The 13,232-nt window shown below is 41.5% G+C and overlaps 1 protein-coding gene across 5 annotated transcripts in view; it reads right to left on the bottom strand.

Annotated features, from left to right (window-relative positions):
* pcsk5b (proprotein convertase subtilisin/kexin type 5b) overlaps window positions 1-13,232 on the bottom strand; it is a 73,134-nt gene that overhangs the window by 11,167 nt on the left and 48,735 nt on the right. For 2 of the 5 annotated variants that reach the window (XR_006838583.1, XM_046347852.1), the window contains exons 18-21: window positions 8,561-8,664; window positions 8,305-8,443; window positions 7,840-7,955; window positions 285-387 (exon numbers count right to left, since the gene is read on the bottom strand). Coding sequence is in view for 4 of the 5 variants with exons in the window: in XM_046347852.1 (XP_046203808.1) it covers window positions 285-387; window positions 7,840-7,955; window positions 8,305-8,443; window positions 8,561-8,664 (462 nt within the window). In the remaining variant the exon portion in view is untranslated. Of the gene's footprint in view, window positions 1-284; window positions 388-5,210; window positions 6,918-7,839; window positions 7,956-8,304; window positions 8,444-8,560; window positions 8,665-13,232 lie in introns of those variants that run through there. The other 3 variants (XM_046347853.1, XM_046347854.1, XM_046347855.1) reach the window with 3 other exon arrangements.

Raw genomic sequence — 13,232 nt, 5'->3', positions numbered from 1 at the left:
TTTACATGCAAACCTGTCCACGAGAGATTAGTCATGGCTGAACTTCCAAAGCAAAGTTTAATCAAAGAACATTGTGATGATAAATATCATCTCACTGACATTCAGTGGATCAAACGGTGCTCCAGGGTCGTATTCACAAGGCACCTAACAGAAGAAAACTGAAACGTAGAGGGACTGTCTAAACATGTCCAATACAAGACCCTTTTTCTGTTTTAGTTGCCATTTTGTGACGATGTGCACAATTGAATACAACCCATTCTAATACACTTGTATGTCTGTCTTACCTACTGGATGGGCAGCTTATGCAGTCCTCCTTCTCAGGACCTACGCACTTATAGCAGGTGGCATAACACAGGTGGCATTTCCCATGCCTGCTCAGGTACTCACCTGAAAACAGAGGGAGAATATACTTACACAACCCTACTAGGACTCAGGTCTCACACAACCCTACTAGGACTCAGGTCTCACACAACCCTACTAGGACTCAGGTCTCACACAACCCTACTAGGACTCAGGTCTCACACAACCCTACTAGGACTCAGGTCTCACACAACCCTACTAGGACTCAGGTCTCACACAACCCTACTAGGACTCAGGTCTTACACAACCCTACTAGGACTCAGGTCTCACACAACCCTACTAGGACTCAGGTCTCACACAACCCTACTAGGACTCGGGTCTCACACAACCCTACTAGGACTCGGGTCTCACACAACCCTACTAGGACTCAGGTCTCACACAACCCTACTAGGACTCAGGTCTCACACAACCCTACTAGGACTCAGGTCTCACACAACCCTACTAGGACTCAGGTCTCACACAACCCTACTAGGACGCAGGTCTTACACAACCCTACTAGGACTCAGGTCTCACACAACCCTACTAGGACTCAGGTCTCACACAACCCTACTAGGACTCAGGTCTCACACAACCCTACTAGGACTCAGGTCTCACACAACCCTACTAGGACTCAGGTCTCACACAACTGACACATACTCCACATCAATGGCCTGATAAATGTCCTTTTCATACTACTTAGCTGAGCAGAGCTGAGCCGCACTGCGCTGGCCTGGTTATGCCTCCACCATAGTTGAAGCCACCTCTTCAACATAGGCACCAGGACAACATATCAAATGATACCATTCTTTTGGTCAGGTGAGGTCAACACTACTACTACTACTACTACTTCTCATGCAGATTTTTTAAAAACTCTTAACGATTCTGCTGGTGAGTTTTTTTTCAGCATTGAAAATAGATTTGAGGAATTAACATTACCTACCCCCTCCCCCACTATAATTTCTATCAACACCCCCCACCCCACCTACATGTACTAGGACATGACTGACAGAGGGTGGGGGTGTCACAGCCCTCCGAGGGTAGCAGTGCGAGGTCGCTGACTGTGGGCTCTGGCTTTCTGTGAAAAGCCAAATTGTTTTCGCGGGCAAAACAAAAGCATCTCTTTGTGCTATCAACACAACAGGCAGATGCTCCCATTCAGACGAGCCTGGGCTGCCGCCATTCAAATAGCCCCCCTCTCCCCAAAACACAGAACGCAGGGAGAGAAACTAAACTCGACAAAAGACAAACGACTTCTGAATAGAACAGCTCAAAGAATAGAGTGAGGAAAGAATGTGTCACTTGGAGAGAGCCGGAGTTGTTGCAGTGATGGAGTTGGCTGACCTTGAGGGCAAACTGACAGCAGGAAAAGCATTTTACACTGCCTGATATGGACCCTGGATACCAGACCTGGTTGGTATTCGTTAGTGCAGTGTTTCCCAACGGTATACATTGGTCTGTTGTAGCCCCTGACAATATGTACCTGATTCAGCTTGAGGGCTTGATGATCAGTTGACAAGTTGAATCAGGTGTGCTTGTCTGGGACTACAATAAAAATGTGTATGGTTGGGGGTAATCGAGGACCGGAGTTGGGAAATACTGCATTAGTGCATGCCTTAGCAAAACATTTTGCAATAGAAAACAAAATGAGCGTTCTGGTGGTCAGGTATTCTCTCCCTGTTTCAGTACATTTTCTTCCATTTGGTGCCTAATTAACATTACCCTGGGTTCAAATAGTATCCATTTTCTTTCAAATACCACAGTGGTGCTTGATTGAGCTTGCCTTGCACAACAGAACCAACCCTGCCCATCTGGCATGTCAACCAGGCCCATTCAAATATCAGTGTTTTGAAATAAAACATAATGTTTGAACACAGGGTCGAGTCCAGTATGAAGAAAATGTCTTGAAAACGAGCAAGTACTACTTGAATTTGTCCAATAAGAAACAGATTTTTATTTACAAAATGATATCTGTCGCAATAACGTTTTGCTTGTGTGCCCTACTGAACAAGACCCAGACTTGCTGGATATTGACTGGTATTTGTTCACTATGCATAATCACTACAAGTATACTGTACATTACTGCATTCATTAAGACCAGTAGTACTACATTCATTAAGACCAGTAGTAGTACTGCATTCATTAAGACCAGTAGTAGTACTGCATTCATTAAGACCAGTAGTACTGCATTCATTAAGACCAGTAGTACTGCATTCATTAAGCCCAGTAGTACTGCATTCATTAAGACCAGTAGTACTGCATTCATTAAGACCAGTAGTACTGCATTCATTAAGCTCAGTAGTACTACATTCATTAAGACCAGTAGTACTGCATTCATTAAGACCAGTAGTACTACATTCATTAAGACCAGTAGTACTGCATTCATTAATACCAGTAGTACTACATTCATTAAGACCAGTAGTACTGCATTCATTAAGACCAGTAGTACTACATTCATTAAGACCAGTAGTACTGCATTCATTAAGACCAGTAGTACTACATTCATTAAGACCAGTAGTACTACATTCATTAAGACCAGTAGTACTGCATTCATTAAGACCAGTAGTACTACATTCATTAAGACCAGTAGTACTGCATTCATTAAGACCAGTAGTACTGCATTCATTAATACCAGTAGTACTGCATTCATTAAGACCAGTAGTACTGCATTCATTAAGACCAGTAGTACTACATTCATTAAGACCAGTAGTACTACATTCATTAAGACCAGTAGTACTGCATTCATTAAGACCAGTAGTACTGCATTCATTAATACCAGTAGTACTACATTCATTAAGACCAGTAGTACTGCATTCATTAAGACCAGTAGTACTGCATTCATTAAGACCAGTAGTACTACATTCATTAAGACCAGTAGTACTGCATTCATTAAGACCAGTAGTACTGCATTCATTAAGACCAGTAGTACTGCATTCATTAAGACCAGTAGTACTACATTCATTAATACCAGTAGTACTACATTCATTAAGACCAGTAGTACTGCATTCATTAATACCAGTAGTACTACATTCATTAAGACCAGTAGTACTGCATTCATTAAGATCCAGTAGTACTACATTCATTAAGACCAGTAGTACTACAGTCATTAAGACCAGTAGTACTGCATTCATTAAGACCAGTAGTACTGCATTCATTAAGACCAGTAGTACTACAGTCATTAAGACCAGTAGTACTACATTCATTAAGACCAGTAGTACTGCATTCATTAAGACCAGTAGTACTACATTCATTAAGACCAGTAGTACTACATTCATTCAGTAGTAAGATCCAGTAGTACTACATTCATTAAGACCAGTAGTACTAAGATCCAGTAGTACTCATTAAGACCAGTCATTAGTACTGCATTCATTAATACCAGTAGTACTACATTCATTAAGACCAGTAGTACTGCATTCATTAAGATCCAGTAGTACTACATTCATTAAGACCAGTAGTACTACAGTCATTAAGACCAGTAGTACTGCATTCATTAAGACCAGTAGTACTACATTCATTAAGACCAGTAGTACTGCATTCATTTCCAGTAGATCCAGTAGTCATTAAGACCAGTAGTACTGCATTCAGTATTAGTCATAAGACCAGTAGTACTACAGTCATTAAGACCAGTAGTACTGCATTCATTAAGACCAGTAGTACTACAGTCATTAAGACCAGTAGTACTACAGTCATTAAGACCAGTAGTACTGCATTCATTAAGACCAGTAGTACTACAGTCATTAAGACCAGTAGTACTGCATTCATTAAGACCAGTAGTACTGCATTCATTAAGACCAGTAGTACTACAGTCATTAAGACCAGTAGTACTGCATTCATTAAGACCAGTAGTAGTGCATTTTTTACAATCACCAAATCTAACGGCAGTAATAACAGCAAAATGATTAGTAGTTGTGGTGGAAGAAACTGGCAATCTTAATGCAGGTAGCAGTGGTGGTGAATGGGGATACCATCTGGTACCATTCTTAAAATCTGCTCCCTTCTCTCTCCCAACCTTCACTTGCTAATATCACACTTGGACTGTACGCGTGCACATCAGTGGAGGCTGCTGAGGGGAGGACCATGTATAATGGCTGTCATGGAGTAAATGGAATGGCATCAGATGGAAACCATGTGTTTAATATATTTGATACCATTCCACTAATTCCACTCCAGATATTACCACGAGTTCATCCGCCCCAATTAAGATGCCACAGACCTCCTGTTGTGCACGTGCATACGCTACATGTGACACAGATCACAGATCTGGGACCAGACTTAAACATATTAACCTGTAAAAGAAAAGGGTTCATATTGAAACAAACAGGATTGAATTCTTTGAATTACTAGATGTGAGACTACAAACTGTATGTCCCTTTGGATAAAAACATCTGCTAAATGACCAAATACTATTATATACATTCTGTAAATTCTTGCAGGAACAATGTTGGGTGAGGAATAGACTTGGAGGTTTATCATATAACCAGGGTTGTGTTCATTAGGGCTCGCAACAGAAAACATTTCATAACTTTTTGCAACGGAAAACAGATATGATAATTTCTTATTGAAAAAGTCCAGGAAGTCTCCCTGTTTCAATCTGTTATTTTTCCATGTTCTGCCTAATGAACACAACCCAAATAAACAGTGTGGGACAATGAGGATGTTCACAATGACTAAGAGCTTATGAAAAAAAAAAGATTTTTTTTTACAGATTAACCATTTTAATTAGTAATAACATTGATATGTATAACATCGACACTGGTTTACAATAAAAACGTGTGTGTGTGTGTGGGGGGGGGGGGGGGTCTGACAAGACATGATAAATCAACATACTGAAACTAATCAGATCCAAGTCATCTTCAACAATGACCAATAATACATTTCTGTTAACCAAAAGGATCAATCAATCTTTATTTCAATTAAACCACAATCAACAGTACAACACGACTACAGTAATACTGTAATTGTTCAAAAAGGTATAAACCCACATTGAGAATTAAATTTGACACATTCTTTATTGGAATACAGTGTCATATTCACCTCAGTACTCATTCTATAATGAGTTTCACGAACAGGGTATTCAACCAGTACAAAGTTGACTCCCATGGCCTGCGTGTTACAGAGAGAGACAGACTGTGGTCCAATTTTGCAGCACCAACCATTGTCTTGGATTCTCAGTCTCTCTGATGTGCTTACAACCTGGGTTGTGTTCACCAGGGCAAGCAACAGAAAAATGTTTTAATACATTAATAAGTAACAGTCTTTTCTTCCATTGAGGAGCCAAATGAACACAAATCTTAATGAAATGCACAACCTTTGCTTTAGTGTCATGGACATGTCTTGAATGTGTGGCAGCTAGCAAGGATAGAATAACATTTAAATGAAGTTCACCAAAAAACGTCAACCATATCAAAATTGTTTGATGATCAAGAAGATACAGTACCACCTCTGCTCGAATGCAATGACATAACCGTGCCACGTTGTGGAATAAAGCCCTGCTAGTGCTGTTTGTCAGTGCAATGGCCCCATGGTCTCGGGTAGCAGTAAGAGCAGCTTTGTTCATTAGGGCACGCAACGAAACTTAAATGCATTTTGTAATGAAAATAAGTGTTTCTTATTGGGCGAGACTAGGTCGTCATCCCCGTCTGTTAGTTCTTATGTTTTGTGCCTAAAAGATACGACCCTGATTTATCTCATGTGGTCTTTGATAAACAGATCTGATCTTAGTGCCTGTGGAATGATGAGTGAGTCAAGGGCACCTGTAATACTTTCTCTCACACACAAGCTGAAAAATAGATGACAGTTTAGCAGTCAGGATTCCCTGTGGCACACAATGGATTCCCTGCGGCATTTAGAAAGGGGACATGATTTTCCCACCTATCAATTCAAGTGTTTGCACAATCCTGCTGTGTGTGTGTGTGTGTGTGTGTGTGTGTGTGTGTGTGTGCATCCTCACTTGGCAGATAGCAAACGCAACCCAGACAGTTTTCACATTATTCAGTGAACATTTATTTACAAACACACAGCCGGGGGTTGGTACGTTCATCAGCTTTCATCTTCGCATCGTTACTCTTGAGGAGGAGCAAAAAACTGAAGTAAACACAGATTGGCAGGTCCCTCCTGCAAGCTACACATCCTATACTGGAAAATGGTACAATTATTTTGGCATCGATGCTTTGGTCACAAAATACCGACACATGATTTGTTTTTGTTTTTTTAGTAAGTCCCAGTTGCTACTGTCGCCCTGACCACATGTCCCAGTTGCTACTGTCGCCCTGACCACATGTCCCAGTTGCTACTGTCGCCCTGACCACATGTCCCAGTACAGAAAAAAGGTAGGTTTGTTGTAGTTCTGTCCTCACACCTCTGACGCAGTCCCTTAAGAGGCCCAGATTTTCTTATAAATTATGTGACTGAGTGAGTGAGCTTGGGTAGAAGGGTGCCGCCCCCGGCTCCCTGCGGGACCTCCCATCACCCTTTTAGCGAGCATGTTCTGCAGCACAGTTGCTGCAGAACTTTTCTCTGGCACAGATTGTTCTTTTTTACAAGCACACAGAAACTGCCTTCTGCCCAAGATTCTTCATTTGCTTTCCACATACCAGGAAGAAGAGATAAGTGTGGGGGGGGGGGGGGCACACACAACAGGCATAGCCATGGGATTGGTCAGGACAGGCAGACAAAGCCAAGTGGATTGGTCAGGAGGGGTCAGGTGACAGAAAGAGTTTAGGTTTTGATCCATCAGAGGTGTGATGTTCATCGGAGGGGAAAGATTGTAGTCCAGCAGGAATGATTGGATCCATGTCGGAAAGTAAAACAGAAATTTGGGGAAAAAGAGAAAAAACGTCAATCAATTTCAAAGAGGGTCAATTTCAAAAGTCAAAACATTGTCATTTTTCATCAGAGATGACTTTTCACAGAAAAAGTGGATCGCCAGTCTGTCATAACCTCAATTTGAAATGTGGTTTTTTTACTTGCTCTGCACTCAAACTAAGAGTCTGTTTTCTACAAGCAGAAGTCATTCATTTATTTTGTAGTCAATAAAAAGCCATTGGTCTCAGTGGGTCATGGACAGACTGGGGATGACAATTTGAAGACAAATCAGATCATCAAAAACCTTCATCATATCTCACAGACAAACGGGCCCTATAGGATAGGACTTAAAGGTTAGCCATATCAATGGAATACCATCAAGAGCATGGATATTTTCTATCCTGGGTTACAGTATGAGGCCACAAGACCAACCTTCCATCTAGTGTGAGATATGGGGAAGGCATTGCAGAATCAGACAGAAGTTGCCCAATTTTAAACATGTGTAATTTAGACAAGATGTAAAGAGAGATTGGTATAGATTAGTTAGGGGTGAATGCATGAGCAAAGATGGTGACAAAAAGAGAAAGAGCACTGAGAAAGTTTAAAACCGCTGTTACCTGTGCAGTGACTGAGCAGACACTTCTAGAATGAGGTCCTTAAAGAATCTATAATACATATAAGAGGGTTTCTAGTACTCACCATCTTTGCAGATGGTGCTGACCACACACACTCCTGCCTCCAGGTTATAGCCATTCACACAGGTGCTGCAGTTTGTCTCACCGGGCCCTGTGCAGGCATAGCAGCTGTGGTCACACCTGGGATGGGGGGTGGGGGTTAAAGCTATAGTTTAGGTCATAGTTGGATAGAGGGAGGACTTTCCACAAAGCGTGTTTGTCCCTTTTTCCAACTTGATGATTTTGGTACATCAAACAGGAGGGCTAACGCACAGATATCCTCGAGACCACATAGCGAGTAGTGTTAGATTTAAGAGGAGGAAAAAGGTAGGTTTAAGGGACCTTAGGTATATGACTGATGTTGGAACCATTTTGAAGATTATAGTCCGGTTTGAGGCAGTTTGACAGGCTAAACACGCAGGTTGTAGGGAGGAGGTGTAGAAGAGAGGAAGTGTAAGGTGTGGAGTTTGTATGCGTCAAGCAGACTCACTTCCTGCAGGACTTGTTGATGTCGCCCTTGTCCGAGGTCTGCTCATACATGTAGTATCCCACGCTGCAGGTGGACACACAGCGCCACTCCTCCAAGAAGTAGCCCTCTGCACACTTGTTACACGCCTCCATCCCCGTGCCTGCAGACAGGGGGAGACTGTGAGCAGTGCACAAACTTCACTTTGGGCAAAATGTCGATTTTTACTTTGGCCAACTGACTGGGAGGGACCATCTTTACTTTATGAAGGGATCTTTACCTGCACAGGTGGCACACGCTCGGTGGCACAGCTCGCAGGTCCTCCTGTGGCCATTATAGTAGGTCCCAGGGTCACAGGTCATTTGACATTTATTCCCCTGAAGACTGGAGAGCAATACACTGAATTACAAAAGGCACACGTTAGTACACAACACACTTCACTGGCAACCGGTCCCTTTTTTCATACATCAAATTAAAATCATAAACTGTCAGTGGTTTTCAAACCTCTCCTCAGATGTCCTCCCCAGACATTTCCCAATTTTTTTGTAACCCTAAACTAGCTCACCTTGAGTCACCAATTTAAGGGCTTGATGTTTAGTGAACAAGTCGAATCAGGTGTGCTAGCTGTGGAATAGTTCAAATACTTGGAACAGCTGGGGATCCCAGAGGAGGTGTGAAAAAAAAATGTTTAAAGAACAGCACTAAAGGTTCTAAACTAGGAGGTCTTCATGGATATATCCAAACCAGAGATCCAACCCGGTATCGAACAGGTCGGATCCAAAATTCTGTAATTGACCCTTGGATCCCATGTCGGCTCACTGACCTCGAATCGGTGTGAAAATATCTGAAATACCGACCAGAGCCGAAATTATATTAGAAGAAAATTTCCTGATGAAAATACAAAAATCACCTCTATAAATCGCGTGCTACACATGGCAGTTTGTTCAGTCTAAAGCATTAATCTCTCCTCCACCCGTCTGCCTCTCACCTTCGCTGGCTTCATCTCTTGCTATAGCGAACTTGCAACATTGTTTCAACTGGGCCCTCGTGGTTTCCCGTGCCAATGAGCTCGGAACAGACAGCCTATTTTATGATGTTTCCACTGGGGATATGGGATCAGCAACATGTTGCTATGTCACACCGAGTCAAAGAGGTTACTTAAGCATATTGAGTGTTGGAAAGATTTTTCAAATGCAATAAGAAATACTCGCAAATGGATGTAAAATACTCTGTGCGTGGTGCCAATTATTTTATTTTGAGATGCTCCACAGCTCATAAGTGGTGGTGAGTTAATACAATCAGAAATACTATCATTAGACATCCACAAATGGGAACTTTAATAGGCCTACACTTGTGCACAGGCCAGGTACTTCTATGCGTGCTCAAGCAAAATACACTGAACAAAAAAAACAAAAAACGCAACATGTAAAGTGCTGGTCCCATGTTTCATGAGCTGAAATAAAAGATCCCAGAAATGTTCCATACACACAAAAAGCTTCTCTCAAATGTTGTGCAGAAATTTGTTTTACATCCATGTTAGTGAGAATTGTGTCCTTTGTCAAGACAATCCATCCACCGGACAGGTGTGACATATCACACAGGTGCACCTTGTGCTGGGGACAATAAAAGGCCACTAAAATGTGAAGTTGTGTCACACAACAATGCCACAGATGTCTCAAGTCAAATGTACAATTGGCATGATGACTGCAGGAATGTCCACCAGAGTTTTTTTCCAGGTAATTGAATGTTCATTTCACTAACATAAGCCACCCCCCAACATTATTTTAGAAAGTTTGGCAGTATATCCAACCGGCCCCACAACCACGACAGCCCAGTTTTCCGCCACATCCGGCTTCTTCACCTGCGGGACAGGCCTATGCCTTCCTACGCACACCCATGACTGCGCCCCAGCCCAGTCATGTGAAATCCATAGATTAGTGCCTGTACTTATTTCAATTGACGGATTTCCTTATATGAACTGCAACATGTTGCGTTCATATTTTTGTTCAGTATTTATCAAAAATAAAGATTAACAAAGGGAAAACTCAAAATGAATGTGCACAAATCTGTGGGAGAACGAAAACGTCTTTGCCACACACCTTGTGTCAACATTTTAAAATTAAGGATGCATTTATGAAAACATTAAGCTGTAGTGTAGATCAACTATTTTAGATAGGCCAACATCAGAAAATGCATGTGAAACATTAACATTCCCTGCTTGCCAGACAAGTCAAAACAATTCTGCTGGCATGCACAGCAATAAAGCTGCAATTTTAATCTTTCGGATCCGATTCGCACTCATCTCTGACATATTCTGGGTTGGATCTGGTCCACCTCGGAACTGAATATACAGTGCATTCGGAAACTATTCAGACTCCTTGACTTTTCACATATGTAACAAAATGTGCAGCCTTATTCTACACACAATACACCATAATGACAAAGCGAAAACTTTTCTAAAAACCTGTTTTTGCTTTGTCATTATGGGGTAGTGTGTAGAATAAGGCTGTAACGTAACAACATGTGAAAAGTCAAGGGGTCTGAATACTTCCTAATGCACTGTGTGTGTGCGTGCATGCATACAGTGGGGGAAAAAAAGTACTTAGTCAGCCACCAATTGTGCAAGTTCTCCCACTTAAAAATATGAGAGAGGCCTGTAATATTCATCATAGGTACACTTCAAATATTACAGACAAAATGAGAAGAAAAATCCAGAAAATCACATTGTGGGATTTTTAATCAATTTATTTGCAAATTATGGTGGAAAATAAGTATTTGGTCAACTACAAACAAGCAAGATATCTGGCTCTCACAGACCTGTAACAACTTCTTTAAGAAGTCACCTGTATTAATGGCACCTGTTTGAACTTGTTATCAGTATAAAAGACACCTATCCACAACCCCAGTCACACTCCAAACTCCACTATGGCCAAGACCAAAGACCAAATTGTAGACCTGCACCAGGCTGGGAAGACTGAATCTGCAATGGGTAAGCAGCTTGGTTTGAAGAAATCAACTGTGCGAGCAATTATTAGGAATTGGAAGACATACAAGACCACTGATAATCTCCCTCGATCTGGGGCTCCACGCAAGCTCTCACTTCGTGTGGTCAAAATGATCACAAGAACGGTGAGCAAAAATCCCAGAACCACACGGGGGGACCTAGTGAATGACCTGCAGAGAGCTGGGACCAAAGTAACAAAGCCTACCATCAGCAAGGGCATTGAAGATGAAACGTGGCTGGGTCTTTCAGCATGACAATGATCCCAAACACACCGCCCGGGAAACGAAGGAGTGGCTTCATAAGAAGCATTAAGGTCCTGGAGTGGCCTAGCTAGTCTCCAGATCTCAACCCCATAGAAAATCTTTGGAGGGAGTTGAAAGTCCGTGTTGCCCAGCAACAGCCCCAAAACATCACTGCTCTAAAGGAGATCTGCATGGAGGAATGGGACAAAATACCAGCAACAGTGTGTGAAAACCTTGACTTACAGAAAACGTTTGACCTCTTATATACCCTTTGTTGGCAATGACAAAGTATTGAGATAAACTTTTGTTATTGACCAAATACTTATTTTCCACCATAATTTGCAAATAAATTCATTAAAAATCCTACCATGTGATTTTATGGATGTTTTTTCTCATTTTGTCTGTCATAGTTGAAGTGTACCTATGCCCCACTGTATATACATACATACAGTGCCTTGCGAAAGTATTCGGCCCCCTTGTACTTTGCGACTTTTTGCCACATTTCAGGCTTCAAACATAAAGATATAAAACTGTATTTTGGTGTGTCTCCCAGGTGGTTTGTGGTAAACTTTAAACGACACTTATGGATATCTTTAAGAAATGGCTTTCTTCTTGCCACTCTTCCATAAAGGCCAGATTTGTGCAATATACAACTGATTGTTATCCTATGGACAGTCTCCCACCTCAGCTGTAGATCTCTGCAGTTCATCCAGAGTGATCATGGGCCTCTTGGCTGCATCTCTGATCAGTCTTCTCCTTGTATGAGCTGAAAGTTGAGGGACGGTCAGGTCTTGGTAGATTTGCAGTGGTCTGATACTCCTTCCATTTCAATATTATCGCTTGCAGAGTGCTCCTTGGGATGTTTAAAGCTTGGGAAATCTTTTTGTATCCAAATCCGGCTTTAAACTTCTTCACAACAGTATCTCGGACCTGCCTGGTGTGTTCCTTGTTCTTCATGATGCTCTCTGCGCTTTTAACGGACCTCTGAGACTATCACAGTGCAGGTGCATTTATACGGAGACTTGATTACACACAGGTGGATTGTATTTATCATCATTAGTCATTTAGGTCAACATCGGATCATTCAGAGATCCTTACTGAACTTCTGGAGAGAGTTTTCTGCACTGAAAGTAAAGGGGCTGAATAATTTTGCACGCCCAATTTTTCAGTTTTTGATTTGTTAAAAAAAAGTATGAAATATCCAATAAATGTCGTTCCACTTCATGATTGTGTCCCACTTGTTGATTCTTCACAAAAAAAATACAGTTTTATATCTTTATATTTGAAGCCTGAAATGTGGCAAAAGGTAGCAAAGTACAAGGGAGCCGAATACTTTCGCAAGGCACTGTATATAGCAACATCTCCGTGTGTATGTATGTGAGTGTGTGTATGTATGCGTGTGTATGCGTGTGTATGTATGTGTGAGTGTATGTATGTATGTATGTATGTATGTATGTATGTATGTATGTATGTATGTATGTATGTATGTATGTATGTATGTATGTATGTATGTATGTATGTATGTATGTATGTATGTATGTATGTGTGTGAGTGTGTGTGTGTGTGAGTGTATGTGTGTGAGTGTATGTGTGAGTGTGATGGTATGTATGTATGTATGTGTGTGTGTGTGAGTGTGTGTATGTATGTGTGTGTGAGTATGTGTATGTATGTGTGTGTGAGTGTGTGTATGTATGTATGTATGTGTG

This window comes from Oncorhynchus gorbuscha, linkage group LG04 (assembly GCF_021184085.1).
Source record: "Oncorhynchus gorbuscha isolate QuinsamMale2020 ecotype Even-year linkage group LG04, OgorEven_v1.0, whole genome shotgun sequence".
In the NCBI taxonomy this organism is placed as follows: Eukaryota; Metazoa; Chordata; class Actinopteri; order Salmoniformes; family Salmonidae; genus Oncorhynchus; species Oncorhynchus gorbuscha.
The sequence above is the reverse complement of the archived record's forward strand: the minus strand, read 5'-3'. Positions and strand labels throughout refer to the sequence as shown.